The 15,769-nt window shown below is 47.2% G+C and overlaps 7 protein-coding genes across 7 annotated transcripts; 3 read left to right on the forward strand and 4 right to left on the reverse strand.

Annotated features, from left to right (window-relative positions):
* Positions 1-378: 378 nt before the first annotated feature.
* On the reverse strand, positions 379-1,560 carry F5147DRAFT_657023 (uncharacterized protein; the record flags this gene model as incomplete). The annotated part of the gene is made up of 7 exons (XM_041434193.1): positions 379-758; positions 811-843; positions 900-906; positions 957-1,015; positions 1,063-1,148; positions 1,202-1,460; positions 1,530-1,560. The coding sequence occupies 7 exons, from the start codon at positions 1,558-1,560 to the stop codon at positions 379-381; spliced, it is 855 nt and encodes a 284-aa protein (XP_041287763.1).
* A 1,739-nt stretch (positions 1,561-3,299) lies between these two features.
* On the reverse strand, positions 3,300-4,479 carry F5147DRAFT_747773 (uncharacterized protein; the record flags this gene model as incomplete). Its single annotated transcript, XM_041439981.1, has 6 exons — positions 3,300-3,679; positions 3,730-3,762; positions 3,869-3,931; positions 3,979-4,064; positions 4,121-4,379; positions 4,449-4,479. The coding sequence occupies 6 exons, from the start codon at positions 4,477-4,479 to the stop codon at positions 3,300-3,302; spliced, it is 852 nt and encodes a 283-aa protein (XP_041287764.1).
* Positions 4,480-5,003: 524 nt separating this feature from the next.
* On the reverse strand, positions 5,004-5,517 carry F5147DRAFT_404898 (uncharacterized protein). The gene has a single exon (XM_041429631.1). The coding sequence runs from the start codon at positions 5,438-5,440 to the stop codon at positions 5,177-5,179; it is 264 nt and encodes an 87-aa protein (XP_041287765.1). The 5' UTR covers positions 5,441-5,517; the 3' UTR covers positions 5,004-5,176.
* Positions 5,518-5,626: 109 nt separating this feature from the next.
* F5147DRAFT_719007 (iron-sulphar subunit protein of succinate dehydrogenase) lies at positions 5,627-7,010 on the forward strand. The gene is made up of 6 exons (XM_041438737.1): positions 5,627-5,783; positions 5,839-5,910; positions 5,978-6,161; positions 6,219-6,484; positions 6,544-6,619; positions 6,674-7,010. Exons 1-6 carry the CDS (start codon positions 5,646-5,648, stop codon positions 6,748-6,750), a joined length of 813 nt encoding a protein of 270 aa, XP_041287766.1. The 5' UTR covers positions 5,627-5,645; the 3' UTR covers positions 6,751-7,010.
* A 1,422-nt stretch (positions 7,011-8,432) lies between these two features.
* F5147DRAFT_404996 (uncharacterized protein) lies at positions 8,433-9,621 on the reverse strand. The gene is made up of 6 exons (XM_041429632.1): positions 9,313-9,621; positions 9,232-9,244; positions 9,131-9,154; positions 8,827-9,045; positions 8,554-8,765; positions 8,433-8,503 (listed from the first exon to the last, which is right to left on the reverse strand). The coding sequence occupies exons 1-5, from the start codon at positions 9,570-9,572 to the stop codon at positions 8,679-8,681; spliced, it is 603 nt and encodes a 200-aa protein (XP_041287767.1). The 5' UTR covers positions 9,573-9,621; the 3' UTR covers positions 8,433-8,503; positions 8,554-8,678.
* A 2,210-nt stretch (positions 9,622-11,831) lies between these two features.
* On the forward strand, positions 11,832-13,281 carry F5147DRAFT_657028 (uncharacterized protein; the record flags this gene model as incomplete). The annotated part of the gene is made up of 6 exons (XM_041434194.1): positions 11,832-12,038; positions 12,178-12,344; positions 12,534-12,782; positions 12,813-12,871; positions 12,914-12,963; positions 13,144-13,281. 6 exons carry the CDS (start codon positions 11,832-11,834, stop codon positions 13,279-13,281), a joined length of 870 nt encoding a protein of 289 aa, XP_041287768.1.
* An 836-nt stretch (positions 13,282-14,117) lies between these two features.
* F5147DRAFT_657029 (uncharacterized protein) lies at positions 14,118-15,035 on the forward strand (the record flags this gene model as incomplete). The annotated part of the gene is made up of 5 exons (XM_041434195.1): positions 14,118-14,186; positions 14,244-14,267; positions 14,320-14,360; positions 14,649-14,864; positions 14,927-15,035. The coding sequence occupies 5 exons, from the start codon at positions 14,118-14,120 to the stop codon at positions 15,033-15,035; spliced, it is 459 nt and encodes a 152-aa protein (XP_041287769.1).
* Between the last annotated feature and the right edge of the window lie 734 nt (positions 15,036-15,769).

Raw genomic sequence — 15,769 nt, forward strand, 5'->3', positions numbered from 1 at the left:
CTTTCATCCTACTAATACTCTTCACCATTCAGCACTTCAAAGTTCAGACCTACATCTCTCAATATATAACCAATCAACCAATCAATCAACTATTGAGATATTCATATATCTTGTCACCCACGTGCAGCAACAGCAAAAGTGAAGGTGACGGGCGGCCTACTCTGAACTTCCTTGTAATACAGTACTTCTTTCCAATAGGTGAGGTTTTCCGGATAAAGAGGTGGCAAAAATGTATTCATTGAATTTCCAGGCGCGAAGCTGGAGACATCGAGATCCAAAGCAAAAAGAATCAAGTGCGGTAAACAAGCTCGTCCGATTACACTCTGTATTCATAATGCTCACCCTATACATACTAGTTGTGTGATGTAGTACATTGGTTCATAGATTCACGTCCCGGATTACGTCCTGCCATTCATCAAGATGCTTCAACATCATCATGCATTTATTTCTGACATCTTTCTCCGCATCTTCTCCCAAGACAAGATACAATGGCCACTCCCTCCCAGCTGCAACGCCTTCTCCTCTTACGACGTCTGCGACGAGTTTCATCGCCTTCATGGGGTCTCCCTGTTGCCTGCCAGGGATAGCCTCATACCTCACCTGTGTCTCCGCTCGCGTTTCATCATAATCAGGTATAGGATTCGTCCACGTGTCAAATTTATTGCTGTATATGTTTTCTGTGCGGAAGGCCCCAGGCTCGACGACCAGGACGCGTATGTTGAACGGCGCGAGTTCTACGGCAAGTGTTTCGCCCATCACTACAAGATTGTTCAGTGATGATGTAACGTGCATTGATTTAACGCGACTTACCCTGTACAGCTGCCTTTGACGAGGCATAAGCGCCTGCCAGTCGTGGCATTAATGGTCACCCACGGAAGAGCTTGAAAGACACAACCCACCAAGTCCCTGAAATAGACGTTGTTCAACCACTCTAAACCATATATGATGCTACTCACCGTGATCTCAGGCCTCCAGGCGCTGCGACTTCCGATAATAACTACTGTACCACTCTTCCCTGCAGAGCTCAAAGCGTGTGTTGCATGCAAACCCGTGGAAACTTACTTTCACGCATATATGGTAATGCTGCATTCGTGACGTCCATCACACCCAAGAAATTAGGGCGGAATTGTCTTGTCAGGATGTCCACCCTGAAACCGATCACATACATTAGGCACGGGAAAAGAATATATCTGTGTCCTACCCGCATTCCTCAAGGATTCCCAGCAGCCCAATACCTGCATTATTCACCAACACGTCAATCCTGCCCCATACCTTAGCCGCCTCATCTACGCGTTCCTTGACGACAGTCGTTCCGGAAGTCACATCGAGCTTTAGGAGGTGTAGGTTTGGAGATTGGGGAAAATCTTGGATTTTCTGCAAAGATCGGGCCGTCGCGACTACACGATCACCGCGTTCTAGAACGATTGATACTAAACGGCGACCAAAGCCTGATGATGTACCTAGATGATTGGCGTAAGCTACTGCTATCTCTGTATTTGATACGCACCATAAGAAATAAGAATACTCACCTGTGATTAGCCATACTTTAGAGTCAGACATAAGTGCTCTTACGAATAAAGAGGTTCGGACTAGAAACGAGAAAAGGACTCAGTCTTGGATCAAAAGACTAGATTAGCTATCATGATCATACCTAAGAACGGGAAAAGGACTAGGTGCGGTGGTTATAGTCAGAAAGTGTACGTAGAACAAGAGAGCTCACCTCAGTCTTGAATCAAAAGAATATGGGAGATTCTTCGATGGGAGAGGAATTGATGCGGCGGTTGAGACGGAGGGGAATGTGTATGATCAAGGCGTGTAACGAGAAGCGATTGCGTGTGTAAAAGAAACGTACTAGTAACGTACAAGACTAGCAAGATTGAGAGTCATAAATAATACTATCATTCCCTGTAATATGCAACATTTTCAGCAAATATTTGATAGTTCCTCGATCGACTACATCACTTGTTCTTTCACAAGTTTCTCCATCATATATTCATATTTCCTCCATAGATCTGATTTTCACTGATTTTTTAGGATGATGTGGTGTGGTGTTGACTCGGAACGTTGGGGGCCCGAGCAAACCCAATAGGCTAAAACTGTCCTGTCACGCGGCATGCCTCGGCACAGTAACTTTCACTCTCCGAAGCCAAACTCTGTCAAGGCATCTCGAAAGCCTGAAAGGCTCATTAATGGCAGTATCATTAACTTGGAGTATCGTGCTTCATCTACATAATCCCCAACCGCCCTCTGCGCATACCCAGGACTTTTTTCGGTCCAAGCACATGATATGTCAATTCTGTTGTACACGGTGTACTATGGTATCCATCAATACCGAAGCTGTAAAGTTAGCTGGCACGAGGTACGAACAGCATGGTTTATGCGCAATGTTCAGAGCCTTCTCGGGCCAGGTCTTTGTTGGAAAATGAAGCTAGAAGGGTCTGAATCGATCAGTCGAAACACCCTACACGAAGAAGTAACACTAAGAACAAAAACAGTACCTGATGGTGCCCGTGACGATGGTGTCGGATGTTGAATTATCGCCGACGTCTAAATCCACAATTTTCGGGATGAAGGACGATAATGCTGAAAATGAAGGTTATACAACTGATGGGAGGAGGCCGCCTCCTCCCATCAGTTGCATGAGGGGGCGGCCCCCCGAAGGCCTCATGCACGTTGAGGATGGTTTCGTTTGTGAGTGGAGTGGAGGACACGACGTCAGTTGTGAAAACGAGGGAAGGGTACTGATACGTGTTTCGACAGCGCACTGAACTAAATGCAAACATGAAAGAAATGGAGCAAAGGTCAGCCTCAAGAGATTTGGAAAATTACGATGTAGGATGGTTATTCGAAGCTGTGACCGGGGCCAATACGATAATTTGTCAAATTGTGAGTAGAACGACACACCTATCGCACCCATCCAATCATGTAACTTGAGAAGAAGCGAACTGCTGTTCTTACTGAGATGCTGAAGTTGTGGCTTCGAGCAATATTATGGCTAGGTATACGAGTGCTTCAAGTTTTGGACAACTTACGAGTAATCAGATATAGACTATATATCGAATTTTACCAAGGCAGCCGACCGGAAGTTGGGGTCAAATTATGGTACGAAGAAATGTTGGGGAAACGTCAAGTAACGAAAAGAAATACACGAAATAAACATAAGATAATAAACACATAGCTGGCCAGTATAGCGAGTGTTAGTATAAACATTTTAGAAGTTCAGTCCAAATAATATTCATACCTCTATTCTATATTCCAAAGTCTAATAACTACATAGTCATGTAATGTTGTAGATCGGTTCATAGATTCACGTCCCGGATTGCGTCCTGCCATTCATCAAGATGCTTCAACATCATCATGCATTTATTCCTGACATCTTGCTCTGCATCTTCTCCCAAGACGAGATACAACGGCCACTCCCTCCCAGCTGCAACGCCTTCTCCTCTTACGACGTCTGCGACGAGTTTCATCGCCTTTATGGGGTCTCCTGGTTGCCTGCCAGGGATAGCCTTATACCTCACCAGCATCTCCGCTCGTGTTTCATCATGATCAGGTATGGGATTCGTCCACGTGTCAAGTTTGTTCCTGTATATGTGTTCTGTGCGGAAGGCCCCAGGCTCGACGATCAGAACGCGTATGTTGAATGGTGCGAGTTCTACGGCAAGTGTTTCGCTCATTGCTGCAAAATTCTTCAGATAATGTAACGTGTATTGATTTAACGCGACTTACCCCGCACGGCTGCCTTTGATGAAGCATAAGCGCCTGCCAGTCGTGGCATTGGTCACCCACAGAACAGCTTAAAAGATGCAACTCACCAAGTCCCTGAAATAGACGTTGTTCAACCACTCTCAACCATAGATGATGCTACTCACCTTGATCTCGGGCTTCCAGGCGCTGCGACTTCCGATAATAACTACTGTACCACTCTTCCCTGTAGAGCTCAAAGCGTGTGTTGCATGCAAACCCGTGGAAACTTACTTTCACGCATATATGGTAATGCTGCATTCGTGACGTCCAGCACACCACAGACATTGGGGCGGAATTGTCTTGTCAGGATGTCCACCCTGAAACCGATCCCATAAATTAGTAGGCACGGGAAAAGAATACGTCTGTGTCCTACCCGCATTCCTCAAGGATTCCCAGCAGCACAACACCCGCATTGTTCACCAACACGTCAATCCTGCCCCACACCTTAGCCGCCTCATCTACGCGTTCCTTGATGACAGTCGTTCCGGAAGTCACATCGAGTTCTAGGAGGTGTAGGTTTGGAGATTGGGGAAAATCTTGGATTTTCTGCAGAGATCGGGCCGCCGCGACCACACGATCACCGCGTTCCAGAACAATTGATACTAAACGGCGACCAAAGCCTGATGATGTGCCTAGATGATTGGCGTGAGCTACTGCTATCTCTGTATTTGATACGCACCATAGGAAATGAGAATATTCACCTGTGATTAGCCATACTTTAGGATCAGCCATAAGTGCTCTTACGAATGAAGAGCCTGAGGTTCGGACTAGGAACGAGAAGGGGACTCGGTCTTGAATCTGTGATGCTGCTAAATGAGTTCGACAGGGATTGATGGACCAAGAGAGATGAGTTGTTCACCGTAGATACTGAAAGTAAGGACATGCTTTTATATCTAAGTGAGTGGCTATAGCGGCGGTATAACGGAAACACCATAGACGGTATAGTAGCGCTTCAAATCGGTACAAAAGGAAGTGTGAATGGGTAAGGATATGTGCGGATGGCAAATGAAAACATGCATGACAACGACTCGGAACGCAGACACCAACGCATGTGAACAAGCGCCGACACACATGAACAAGCATGAATGAGCCACAAAGAAGTGCATATGAATGCAGATGAATTCTGTGACAACAGATAGTATGGCCAAACGCAGATATGCGCAAATGAGTATGTGCGACCGAACGAGTATGAACGAGCCACAAAGGAGGTGGTTGAAGGTGCAATACTATCGCCGGCTACCACAACTTCGGACAACCACTCGTACAAATGTACAATGATATGTGCAGAATATGATTTGAAGTAAAGTTGAGTGAGATATTGCAAAATGTCCGAGCCAGTGGTTGTCCGAAGTTGTGGTAACCATGATAGTACCTAGTTCAAAGCCAATCAGTACCGTTGCTTTTGGACAAAATTTCATGCCACTGAAGGTTATAATTTATGTACTACATAGGATGCTGAAGTTGTGGCTTCGAGCAATATTTTAGCAAGGTATATACGAGTGCCTCCAGTTTTGGACAACGTACGAGTAATCAAATATAGATTATATATCGAATTTTGTGCAGAATATGCCAAGGCAGTCGGGGACTTGGTGCGTGCTACGATTCGTGTTGAGATGACGGTGTGACAAATTTGTTCCTTCTGAGGTGTGAGGAAGAGTAGAAGGGCAACTCGTGGCCAGGAAGATGGGCCCATGGTGGCTCGGGATCTCCCGATTATATATCGAAGAATATGCCAAGGGGACCCTTGAAGTTGCTACGATTCGTATTGAGATGACGGTGTGACAAAATAGGAAATCCTTGATTGGCTGCGGCTTTACCAGTCGGACCTTGAAATACGCACCGGCAATGCGAGCCGTCCACTCCGAATTCACGCGACACATCCTTCCTCTACCATCGACATGCAGGTCCTCGCTAAGACCGCCCGCGCCAGCGCGCCGCGCTTCTGCATGCGCTCGTTCGCCTCGTCTGCGGGAAGATGCCAGGCTACTCCTATTGAGAAGCCCGTACTAAACAAGGAATTCAAAATTTATCGCTGGGTGAGTACTATACAATGCATCAAAATATGGGGAATTGATGATGTTTGTGTTATAGAACCCAGATGAACCTGCCAGCAAACCCACTCTCCAGTCTTTTACCATTGATCTTAATCAAACTGGGCCCATGGTACGTTCACTCCCGCATGCTCCTCAGTGTAATGCTTAAACTCGCCCTTGGCTTTCTTTTGTAATAGATTCTTGATGCGCTCATCAAAATTAAGAACGAAATCGACCCCACGCTCACCTTCCGTCGGTCATGCAGAGAGGGTATCTGTGGTTCTTGCGCGATGAATATCGACGGTCAAAATACCCTCGCCTGTCTCTGTCGTATAGACAGAAACCCGAGCAAGAATTCCAAGATCTATCCGCTTCCTCACAGTAAGTTCTTCGCCGTGATTCCCACCTGTGATCCTCATTATATGTTCGCGTTTACAGTGTATATCGTGAAAGACCTGGTTCCCGACCTGACGCTATTCTACAAGCAGTACAAGTCCATTAAACCCTACCTCCAGAACGATAACTTGCCCGAGCAGGGCGAGTTCTTGCAATCGCAGGAAGACCGCAAGAAGCTCGATGGAATGTATGAGTGTATTCTATGTGCATGCTGCACGACAAGTTGTCCATCGTATTGGTGGAACCAGGATGAATACTTGGGCCCTGCTACGCTAATGCAAGCATACCGCTGGATCGCCGACTCTCGTGTACGTGATCTTTTTTCGTGAGATATGTCGTGAGATCTTATTCGCGTATTTGGTGTCAGGATTCATATGGTGCCCAGAGAAAGGAGCAACTCCAGAACGAGATGAGCATGTACCGCTGTCACACAATTTTCAATTGTACGTTGCGTCAGTCACTTCGTGCGTATTACAAATATTCATAGCTCCCTTTAGGCGCACGTACCTGCCCGAAGGGTCTTAACCCTGCAGAAGCCATTGCAAAGATCAAGCTCGAGCTTGCCGCTGACTAATAGCCTTGTGTGGACGGTGGGATGGAACTTGTGTGAACAGGCCGTCACCTGTGGCCGTTGCTCATGATTCCGAGTGAAATTCCATCGTGATATTGGCACTGTCTTTGTCTTCGTCGACGCCAATAAACAGAATGTATCTTGTCGATTGTTCACGCGTGACAACGCGGTATATAGTTGACCATACGCAAAAGGATCAGTTCTGAGATCCAGGACTGTGTGAAAGAGCGTGAGATTTCGGCAGCCATTGAAGCTTAAGCTGCTCTCAAAGGAAATCATTTGCAATTCACTATCGAACTCGAACGACACGGATGCATAGAAAACGTGATACATGGAATACGTACGGTGAGTTTCGAGATAGTTGAACAGAGTAGTGCATTTCTCACCAATCCCTTTTCGACTGAGGTTGCGTTGTATGGTGCATATGCAACTTATTTTGAGATCTAGTCGATGGGGAGAAATCCCGGGCGCAGTAAGCATCATTAAGTAGTCTGGTATTGTTTCAAGTGCGTCAATTGGTGCGATCCTAGACGAAACCCGTATTAGCCCCAAAGGTAAAAACGACAACGGCTGAGTACTGATTACCGAGTCACCGTCAGGCCAAGCAATGTAACCGTTGTATTTCCAATAACGTTCTGCTCTCATGGAGGTGGTGCCGTATCCATGTACGGCTGACAGTGATGTGAAAGTGGAAGAGTACTTCAAGGTCCCAATCCATTGTAATTAACAACCTCGACCCCATCTAGAAATAGCCCTTGGTATTATTCCTTCAAGTTCGACATGATCACAATCAAAAGCATTCTCCTCGAGCACTTCAACTTCACTTGTCGACGGCGGGTGAGTGGGTGAATTTCAGAATTGGTTGAAATAACAATGCGAGGGGGCATCATCCAGCCTGACATACATCATCTTACTTTAGGGACATCGGTATTTATTGTATCGAATTCAAACTGTGAAAAGTTGGCGTGGCATTTTTTGCCTCGTCCGACATAGCCACGTCAACGGTGCATCACGGACATCACAACCGATGCAGGATCCACGAATAACCGGAAGGGATAGGTTCTAATATCATACGCCAAGCATATGCATTTTGCAAAACCTTTACATGATAATATAAAAGTAAGTCATTTTGCTACCGTCACCAGCATCCACCCACCTCAACGAAATCATCCGAGCACCTCAACCATACCACCTCAAACAAACAATGCGCTTCTTTTTTCTCACCTTTATTGTTGCGTTGACAGCGTCTATATTGTCTGTCACAGCAAGGCGACCAAAATGTAGCCCACCTGGAAATATTTGCGTAACGGTTAGGGACTGTTGCGACAAAACTGGTGCCTGCAATGGTGGCGTGTGCGGCATGAGATGAGCCTCCTCCACCCTGAGAATAGGCCGTAGCGACACACCAGTGAGTGTTTCCGCATTCATATTGGCGTTGTTGTTGATCGAGCAACATGTAGAACGCTGCTGATTGAGAAATGAATAGAGGTGAGTGAAAGGAGTACATGTATGAGGTATCTGCGCACTGTTTGGTCTTGGCGTAAATATGACACCACGGCCCCGGCAGACTGGCAAGCGATAAATCAAATGCGTGTTAGCTAAAAGACGCGCAGAAACTTTGATTGGGTCAAAAGTTCATTTTTTTCGCCGCTTTTATTCATCCACTCGACAAGAGTGAAGACATGCAGTTGCTCATACTTTCTTCTGTGCGAGTCTCGTTTAACCGTCTAGTTGGAGTTCACAAGACAGTCAAGACCTGTGATATAAATTATCAACTTATCTGGCTTCGAGTCGATATAGCCTGACCTTCAGATATAAAATCATATTAGCACAAACCATCAACGTCCGGTATCGCAACAGATAAATCATCAGCCCTAAATAACGATTTTATTTCATAACTATGATGACAGTCAACCAATAAAATAGGCACGTTATTGAGTACCCATTTTATTTGCCATTTTATTTCGCACTCGGCATACTGTATCGAGTACGGAGTTTGATATGACCATGTGCACTTTCTTGCTGGTCCATGTTGGCATCAGCGTTTGCGATGTCGAGCACTGATTGCGTTGATCTCACCCAGTCGGCATTTCGGCAGCTCTCTCTCTCCACAACACTCCAGAAAATCTGCTGCCCATGTACGATCAGTCGACGGGGCTGATATGGGACCTTCCCATGATGCCGGAGTGGCCACCGTTTATTTCCCAGCCTCAGAGACTGGAACAGGATGATTGGCGTGTCTTGCACGCAAATGTAAACGGACATGCCAAATATCAATGCCATGCCACATTCAGAGACCTGTTCTCGATCGAGAATGACCACGAGACACATCAGTTTGCTGTCAACAGCATGAATCAGCAACATATGGCTCACGAAGACTTACCTCTTGGACTTGCACCCTTCCCACCTCAACTCTCCGAATTTTACAATCAGCACAACCTCATCTCGGCCCCCTTCACCAAAACACAACAAGAAAACACACACCTCAGTCATGGCGCTTCCAGAGCACCATGAAAGGGAATCGGGATTGAGTGATGAGGCAGCGAGAGGCTAACATTTACTCACTGGAACCAAGTCTTGAAAATCTTCGCTGAAGAGATGTGAAGCAGGTGATCGAAGAATCGTTCTGCTTTCTGTTGGTCATATGGCCCGCGTGGTCCATACTTAGCGCCTCGTTGTTTCGCGTCGAGTGCTTGCAGTGCAATTGTTGCTGCAAATAGTTGGTCATCCGGTGTCTCTGCATCAGTCAGTAAGATGATGGCAAGTGCTTCGAGAGACGTTATGGCGTGCGGGGAAATATCTGCCATATGTGGTGGCGTGAACATGTTTCAACGACGCCTGCGCCGATGAGCACAGTCGAAACCCCTGGGCCTTACTCAGCTGATTTCAAGCGCCGCTTTGTGCGTGCCGAACGTGTTGCTCATTTTATTTCGGAAGCTTTTGCACGAACTATCATGAAATAAAACTTTGATGTGGCATTTCTTGCCTTGTCAGAGTCGCGTGCGGCGTCACTGGTACATCACGACCGAGCCAGGACCCGCGAGATGACCGGAAGGGATAGGTTCTGCTGCAGTATCATCCGCCAAGCATAACCATTTTGCAAAACCTGTTCGTGATAATATAAAAGCAAGTCATTTTGCTATCGTCACCAACATCCACCCACTCAAAGAAATCATTCGAGCACCTCGACCATACCACCTCAAACAAACAATGTGCTTCTTCTTCCTCACCATTGTTGCGTTGACAGCATCTATATTGTCTGTCACAGCAAGGCGACCAACCTGTAGCCCAGCTGAGGATCAATGCCAACATGATGGTGACTGTTGCGACTGCAATGATGCCCTGTGATGGTGGTGTGCGTGCCTCTCAATGAGCCCCCTCCAATTTGAGGACAGGCCGATTTTCACGTAGCATCATGTGAATGGCCCGGAGGACACTCCTGTAAAGTCGCTCGACATCATTCTCGTATGCCATGTCATGTATAGTGAGATCCAAAGCAAATTTACACAAGGGATGTGGAGATCGCAGTGACAGTGAAGGAGATGAGTGGAACTTCCAACTCGGTGCTAGTACTACAAGAAACGAGATTGCAACTGCAGCGGGCCGTCTCGTGATGAGTAGGCACAGGATGGATACGCATGTGCGAGTCCGACGACACTCCAGAAACCCCACCTTTTATTCATCGATCGTCATACACCAGTATAATAAATGTTCAATGTACGACCAAGCCAGTTCGATCATTTTGATTCGGGTGCAGAGGGCGGCAAATTCCCACCTCCTCAGGTTTGCCTTCCGAATCAGGTAATGGAGCAGGGGAGATGCTCCCAACCTTCGCAACCCAAATTTGCCAGTTCTTAATACTGCGGGACACCAAGTGAGTTTTGCGCAAGTTCATTATGTGCCATGTATGATCATGTATCCCACGCCAAGGAAGACCTTTGCGGTATATTATCATTCTGACACACAAAGTTGGGTGGATAGTATCTGAAGCGTGCATGCGCATGGATCAAGGGTTCGAGTGCTTTAATGAGGAGCGTCTTTCTTCTATTGGTCTGCCTAAGGTAGACTAGCTTTGATAGGTAGATGAAATGCATCATCTCGATGGCTGCCCCAGCTAGAGGATGCCGCAGCAAAGGTAGCATTTTTCCTCAGGTGACCAGTAGGCTGCGGAGTCGACCCCGCAGTTAGCGGTTGACGGAATTTGGTAGCATATACCCTTTACGCATGGACCATGGGCGATAGCTGGCTTCACCCCAGCAGCAGCGGCGAGAATGGCGAGGTAAGCGAACTGAATTTTCATGGTATCTAGTGCGTCATTGTCAGTGTTGATCGATGACTATCAGTCCCGACAAACCACTCACCCTCAAAGTTTGGGTGTGATCTACGCAGATGTGTTGATAATGGCACGTCAAGGAAGAGCTAGATGTGAGATGAACACCAAGTTCAAGTTTCTCAAGTCTGATCACTTACTGTGAACGAAGCGATTTTGTTTGGGGATCTGAGACTTATCACGTTTGTCAATTTATATGCCACTAGAAGCCCTCAGTACTTTCAAGTTGTTCTGCAGTCGCCGTCCGACGGCCGCGCCAATGACCGCAAGAACCTGGCAGCTACAATAGGTAGCCCCGATACGTCATTGCCGCTGGTTCTAACATCAACGGAGGCGCAGAAACGGCGAACTTTGATATATAGCATGCTATGCAAGCGGCAATGCACGAGCGATTCAGCCGACAGCGTGCGAGTTTCAAAATTAAAATTAAAATCCAAGGCGGCCAAGGAGGTTAGGACAGTAATTAGTAGTGGGAAGGACACGGGCTCAAAGCAGAGTACTTGAGGAAGGAAGCACCACGGCATACACTCAGGGGTCCAGCATAGAGCTACAAGATTGCGCAGTAGGTCCGGGCCTTATCATATAGCCATTAACCCGTGACGGTGCCTCAAATACTTGGGGCAAGGGATACTCACATTTCAATGAATCGCTAGACGGACTTATATAAACACCGGTGGTATGACGGCAAAACGAACCGTCACAGGGTAGAAAGAGCGGTATTGCAGAAGGTATCTGCTGCACTGGTCATCAGAAGATGGGACGGCAACCGAAGCTGAGTTGCATGACAGAAAGAGGATATCATCATAATATTCTCGAGCAAAATTTCCCCATCCACGAATTACGGCACGACGGCGCGAACAAGTGCGGAAATGAAAATCTGGATTCCAAGGGTAGGGCAATATTGATGATTTTAAGCAGAGCCAATAGACTCGGTGCACGGTTTGTGAGGGTCAAATCCAGTGTGAGTGCGGGTTAACTGCTTAGGAGAACGGGGATCGAGCCGCAGTGACAACGATAACTATGATGCAACCGTGCTGCCTCAAGACCTTAGAGCACTCCAACGACGACGTATTTACGACACTTTAAAACTGTGGTCATAGAAATCAGCTTCAAACTTTCTGAGAGCGGCAATTTGGTCACAAACCAAAACGTATGATGGTTGGGCAGAGTCCATGCTTGTCCGCCGGATTGGCTCGGGTTCACGGGAAATTTTAAGGCGGGTCCTAAAACCTATCTCGAATAGTCGAGGGTGTCGGAAGGTCCTATCGTAAGTACCTTACTAAGATGTCATTACTCGTTGATGAGCCCTGCGGTAACACGCTTGGCTGAAAAATCAGCATCAAAACAATTAATATAACTCACAAAGATAAGATCATTGGCACAAGCATCGAGTGCCTTCGGAGGTGTGAAAAAGAGTATGCGCCGTTGAAAGTTTTGTTCGCTGCCAGAATGTCAGGGATTTGGCCAGTCTGGGACAGAGTCTGGGAGAAAGTATTGGCGTTCAATGTTTCAAACGAGTCGCGACCATGTCCATCAATCCCGCCAACGCGTCCGCCGCCCAATATCTCACTGGAATATTAATGCTGCATGTTCATGCTCCGCCTCAACTCTGCCCGCCACTCTCCTTACTCACCCATCTCCTTACCCGCCCCTCTCCCTGCCCGCTCCTTCTTGAAACATTCATATTCCGCTTGAAGGTGCCGATGTTAGTACATCCCAACAATGTATGACATAGCAATGAGCTCACTATGTTGCTGTATGGAAGCAAAAAAAAGACTCGCAACGTCCATGGAAGTAAGTCCTTTGTGGTGGTATTACAGACATAATGACATTAAGGAAGCGTGAGAAACAGTGACGGAAGTCGGTCCTTGGCGCTGTTGCAGACAGTGAGCAAGTGTGAGAAACAGTGAGACATTCATACTCCGCTTGGAGGTGCCGACGTCCCACAGTCCCAGACTTTGTCGGAGTTTGTCCCAGACCGGCCATTTCAGCTGAGACGCCCTCATTGCTGCCCACGCAGGTTTATTTGTTTGTATTTATGGCGGCACGCTGATTTCGTACGTGAGGTCGAGGCAAAATACGTGCGGGAAACAAGTATTGAAGAAACGGACGGACCTCACGTACAAGAGTGTGACGCTCCATTAGCGCTGTACTTCTCGCCCAGCCAACCTCGTCCTGCACTCCCTGCCGATGAGCTCGAATAGCGCTTCGTGGCAGTACTTCGTAGGGTCCTTCGCTGCAGTAACCGACATCCCGGTATTACCTTGTATTACAGGGTTGCTCAATTCCAAAAGCTCGACTTCACTTGGGATCCGAGCACCGCTAAGCGTCGCCAAACCTGTCCTAAACGAGACTCGTACCTAAACTGGGCGAAATTCTGAGGTCCTCCACGCCAGCATCGTCTCCACGTATCACACGTGGTGTGATGAACAGCAGGCAGGCAGCTTTGTTAGTAAACTCCGCTCGCGAATCATCCAGTTCTAGTGTCACTAAGCTGACTTGGATGCATTGAAATACTTCAGATTCCGGAAGGATAACAGGGCGCCTACGACTCAAAAAAATTTCAATAACAAATAAAAGCGGTCAGCTGAATTTTTCAAATTCTGACTATCGATATGAAGATAGCTGTGAATATACCGTGTTCTCTGTTGTTTATCACTAGGACGCGTGAGGGAACAACGGTTGTAACTTGTCGGCCAGTCATGTTACCAAGGTTGGCCAGAAAGTGGGTCGTGGCAGGACTCCAGGAGTCGTCGTTTGCCACGATAGGCCTCTCTACTCAGTGCACACTGCATACTGAGTGAGTAGTACTCACTCAGTATGGACTGCCGCAGTCACATCACAAATCTTGCGCCAATTTACTGGATCCAATCGCCTCGGGCCACGTATGCATTGGCAACTAGCTCCATGGTAGACCGCCGCACGATTTCGTCTCGATTGCGCCAGCATGTCTAAGACACGGCTTGACGTGTTCTGTGGAGTATAAAAAGACAGTATCAACAATCAAGTCGCCAATAACCTCCGAAATCAACTCATCATCATGTTTATCCGCCTCTCTACCGTTTTTGTTATGCTTCTCGGCCTGACGGCCCTTGTCAGCGCAGCACCCGTAAGCCTTGTTTTGTTTGGTACCGAATGTGCCGCACTCACCGTGTAATGTATGCAGGACAAGGTCAAGAGAGAGGAAGAGGTGAGCCTTGTTTCGCACCGAACGTCTCAAACTTACTATGTAATGCATGCAGGTCGCAGAACCTGTTGTAACATGGAGAATACCGCGCGAATAGTAAGCCCTTAAGCCTTTTTGTATGCAGGGACTCCCCAATGGTTAGTAACATTTGTTTCACATAAAATCTCATCGTTGACTGGCAGCGCATTGTGCACAGGGCAACTGCTGTGTAAAATTGGGCTTGTATGCAGAACAAGTTTATGAGTGTTTAGATATCAGGCGTATCATCGAACAGTGTGTCTCAGTCTGCGCATCCATCAAACTTGAGCTTGAGTGAAGCTCGGAAGTCCAACAGGGACAAGTACTTGCATGCATAAGCACAATTGCTCAAATACTGGTGAATAGCCTGTCTGGTCTATGCGCGGACACCAGGCAGGTCTGGGCGATTCAAGCGGAGTTTAACGACAAATCTGCCTGCCTGCTGCTCATCATGACACCACGTGTGATACGTGGAGACGATGCTGGCGCGGATGGGGTTGGAGGGTCCATAATGTCTGGCCTGGGGACCTCGGAATTGATCCCAAGTGAAGTCGAACTTTTGAAATTAAGCAACCTTTACAGGTAAGAATATAGTAACGAGTGATCTTTGTCTACCAATTCTGGATTATTGGACTCTGTCACAGCTTTCTACTCGACCTCGACGTATCCCTGGAAAAGCGTACGGAAGTGCATCAAGATGTACCGCAGATATGGGCCTTGCAGCAATCTCCGAGAGTGTTTCGCATTGTTTGATACTCTATTACGTAGCGAGGCACGAGCGGAGGAAATAGAACTAAATCTTTGTGCGAACAACAAGCGTGACGTTCACACCTCTTGCTTCTCTACCTCGACGAACCGTTCACTCCGTGCACTTCGTCGACACAGCTTTTCTTTTTCCCCACCCTCCTCTCCCTCTTCCATCGCGCATCTGCACTACTCAGCGCCTCGCGCGCCCAGAACATCGACCCAAACCGTATGGGGCCATGAAAGGACAATTACTAACCGGTCGCAGCGAGGCAACCCGCCCGCCCTCGCAGCTCACCTTTTACTCCTAGGGCAAAGCCCCCTTCGTGGCCGGGAGGCGCATTCGCCTGGAAACCTCAACAGAATCACTTTCCTTTAGCCTTATCTATACACTCACTTAGTCGCAGTTTTCCCAAACAAGTTGATTGCTCTCCGCTCGAACGAAACGCCAGTGTGAACCACAGACTTTTGAACCTCATATACTGAGTACTGAGTACTGAGTCTCAAGCTTCAGCTTCAGTCTTAGCATGCACAGTTACATATTTTCTACTCATCACGAGACGGCCCGCTACAGTTACACATATCTGAACTTGATATTTCTCATAAACTTGTTCTGCATACAAACTCGATTTTACATAGCAGTTGCCCTGTATACAATGCGCTGCAAGTCAACACGATGATATTTTATGTGGAACAAGTGTTACTAACCATTGGGGAGTCCCTGCGTACAAAAAGGCTCAAGG

The sequence above is a fragment of the Suillus discolor genome (genome assembly GCF_016758755.1).
Source record: "Suillus discolor strain FC423 chromosome Unknown F5147scaffold_76, whole genome shotgun sequence".
Classification (NCBI taxonomy): Eukaryota; Fungi; Basidiomycota; class Agaricomycetes; order Boletales; family Suillaceae; genus Suillus; species Suillus discolor.

Coding starts and splice junctions, on each gene's coding strand:
- F5147DRAFT_404898 (XM_041429631.1), bottom strand. CDS start 5,440: ATGGGCCCATCTTCCTGGCCACGAGTTGCCCTTCTACTCTTCCTCACA.
- F5147DRAFT_719007 (XM_041438737.1), top strand. CDS start 5,646: ATGCAGGTCCTCGCTAAGACCGCCCGCGCCAGCGCGCCGCGCTTCTGC. Junction 5,784..5,838: donor AATTCAAAATTTATCGCTGG/GTGAGTACTATA, acceptor TTTGTGTTATAG/AACCCAGATGAACCTGCCAG. Junction 6,620..6,673: donor CTGTCACACAATTTTCAATT/GTACGTTGCGTC, acceptor AGCTCCCTTTAG/GCGCACGTACCTGCCCGAAG.
- F5147DRAFT_404996 (XM_041429632.1), bottom strand. CDS start 9,572: ATGTTCACGCCACCACATATGGCAGATATTTCCCCGCACGCCATAACG. Junction 9,046..9,130: donor GAAGGGTGCAAGTCCAAGAG/GTAAGTCTTCGT, acceptor GATCGAGAACAG/GTCTCTGAATGTGGCATGGC. Junction 8,766..8,826: donor GCTGCCGAAATGCCGACTGG/GTGAGATCAACG, acceptor TGGACCAGCAAG/AAAGTGCACATGGTCATATC.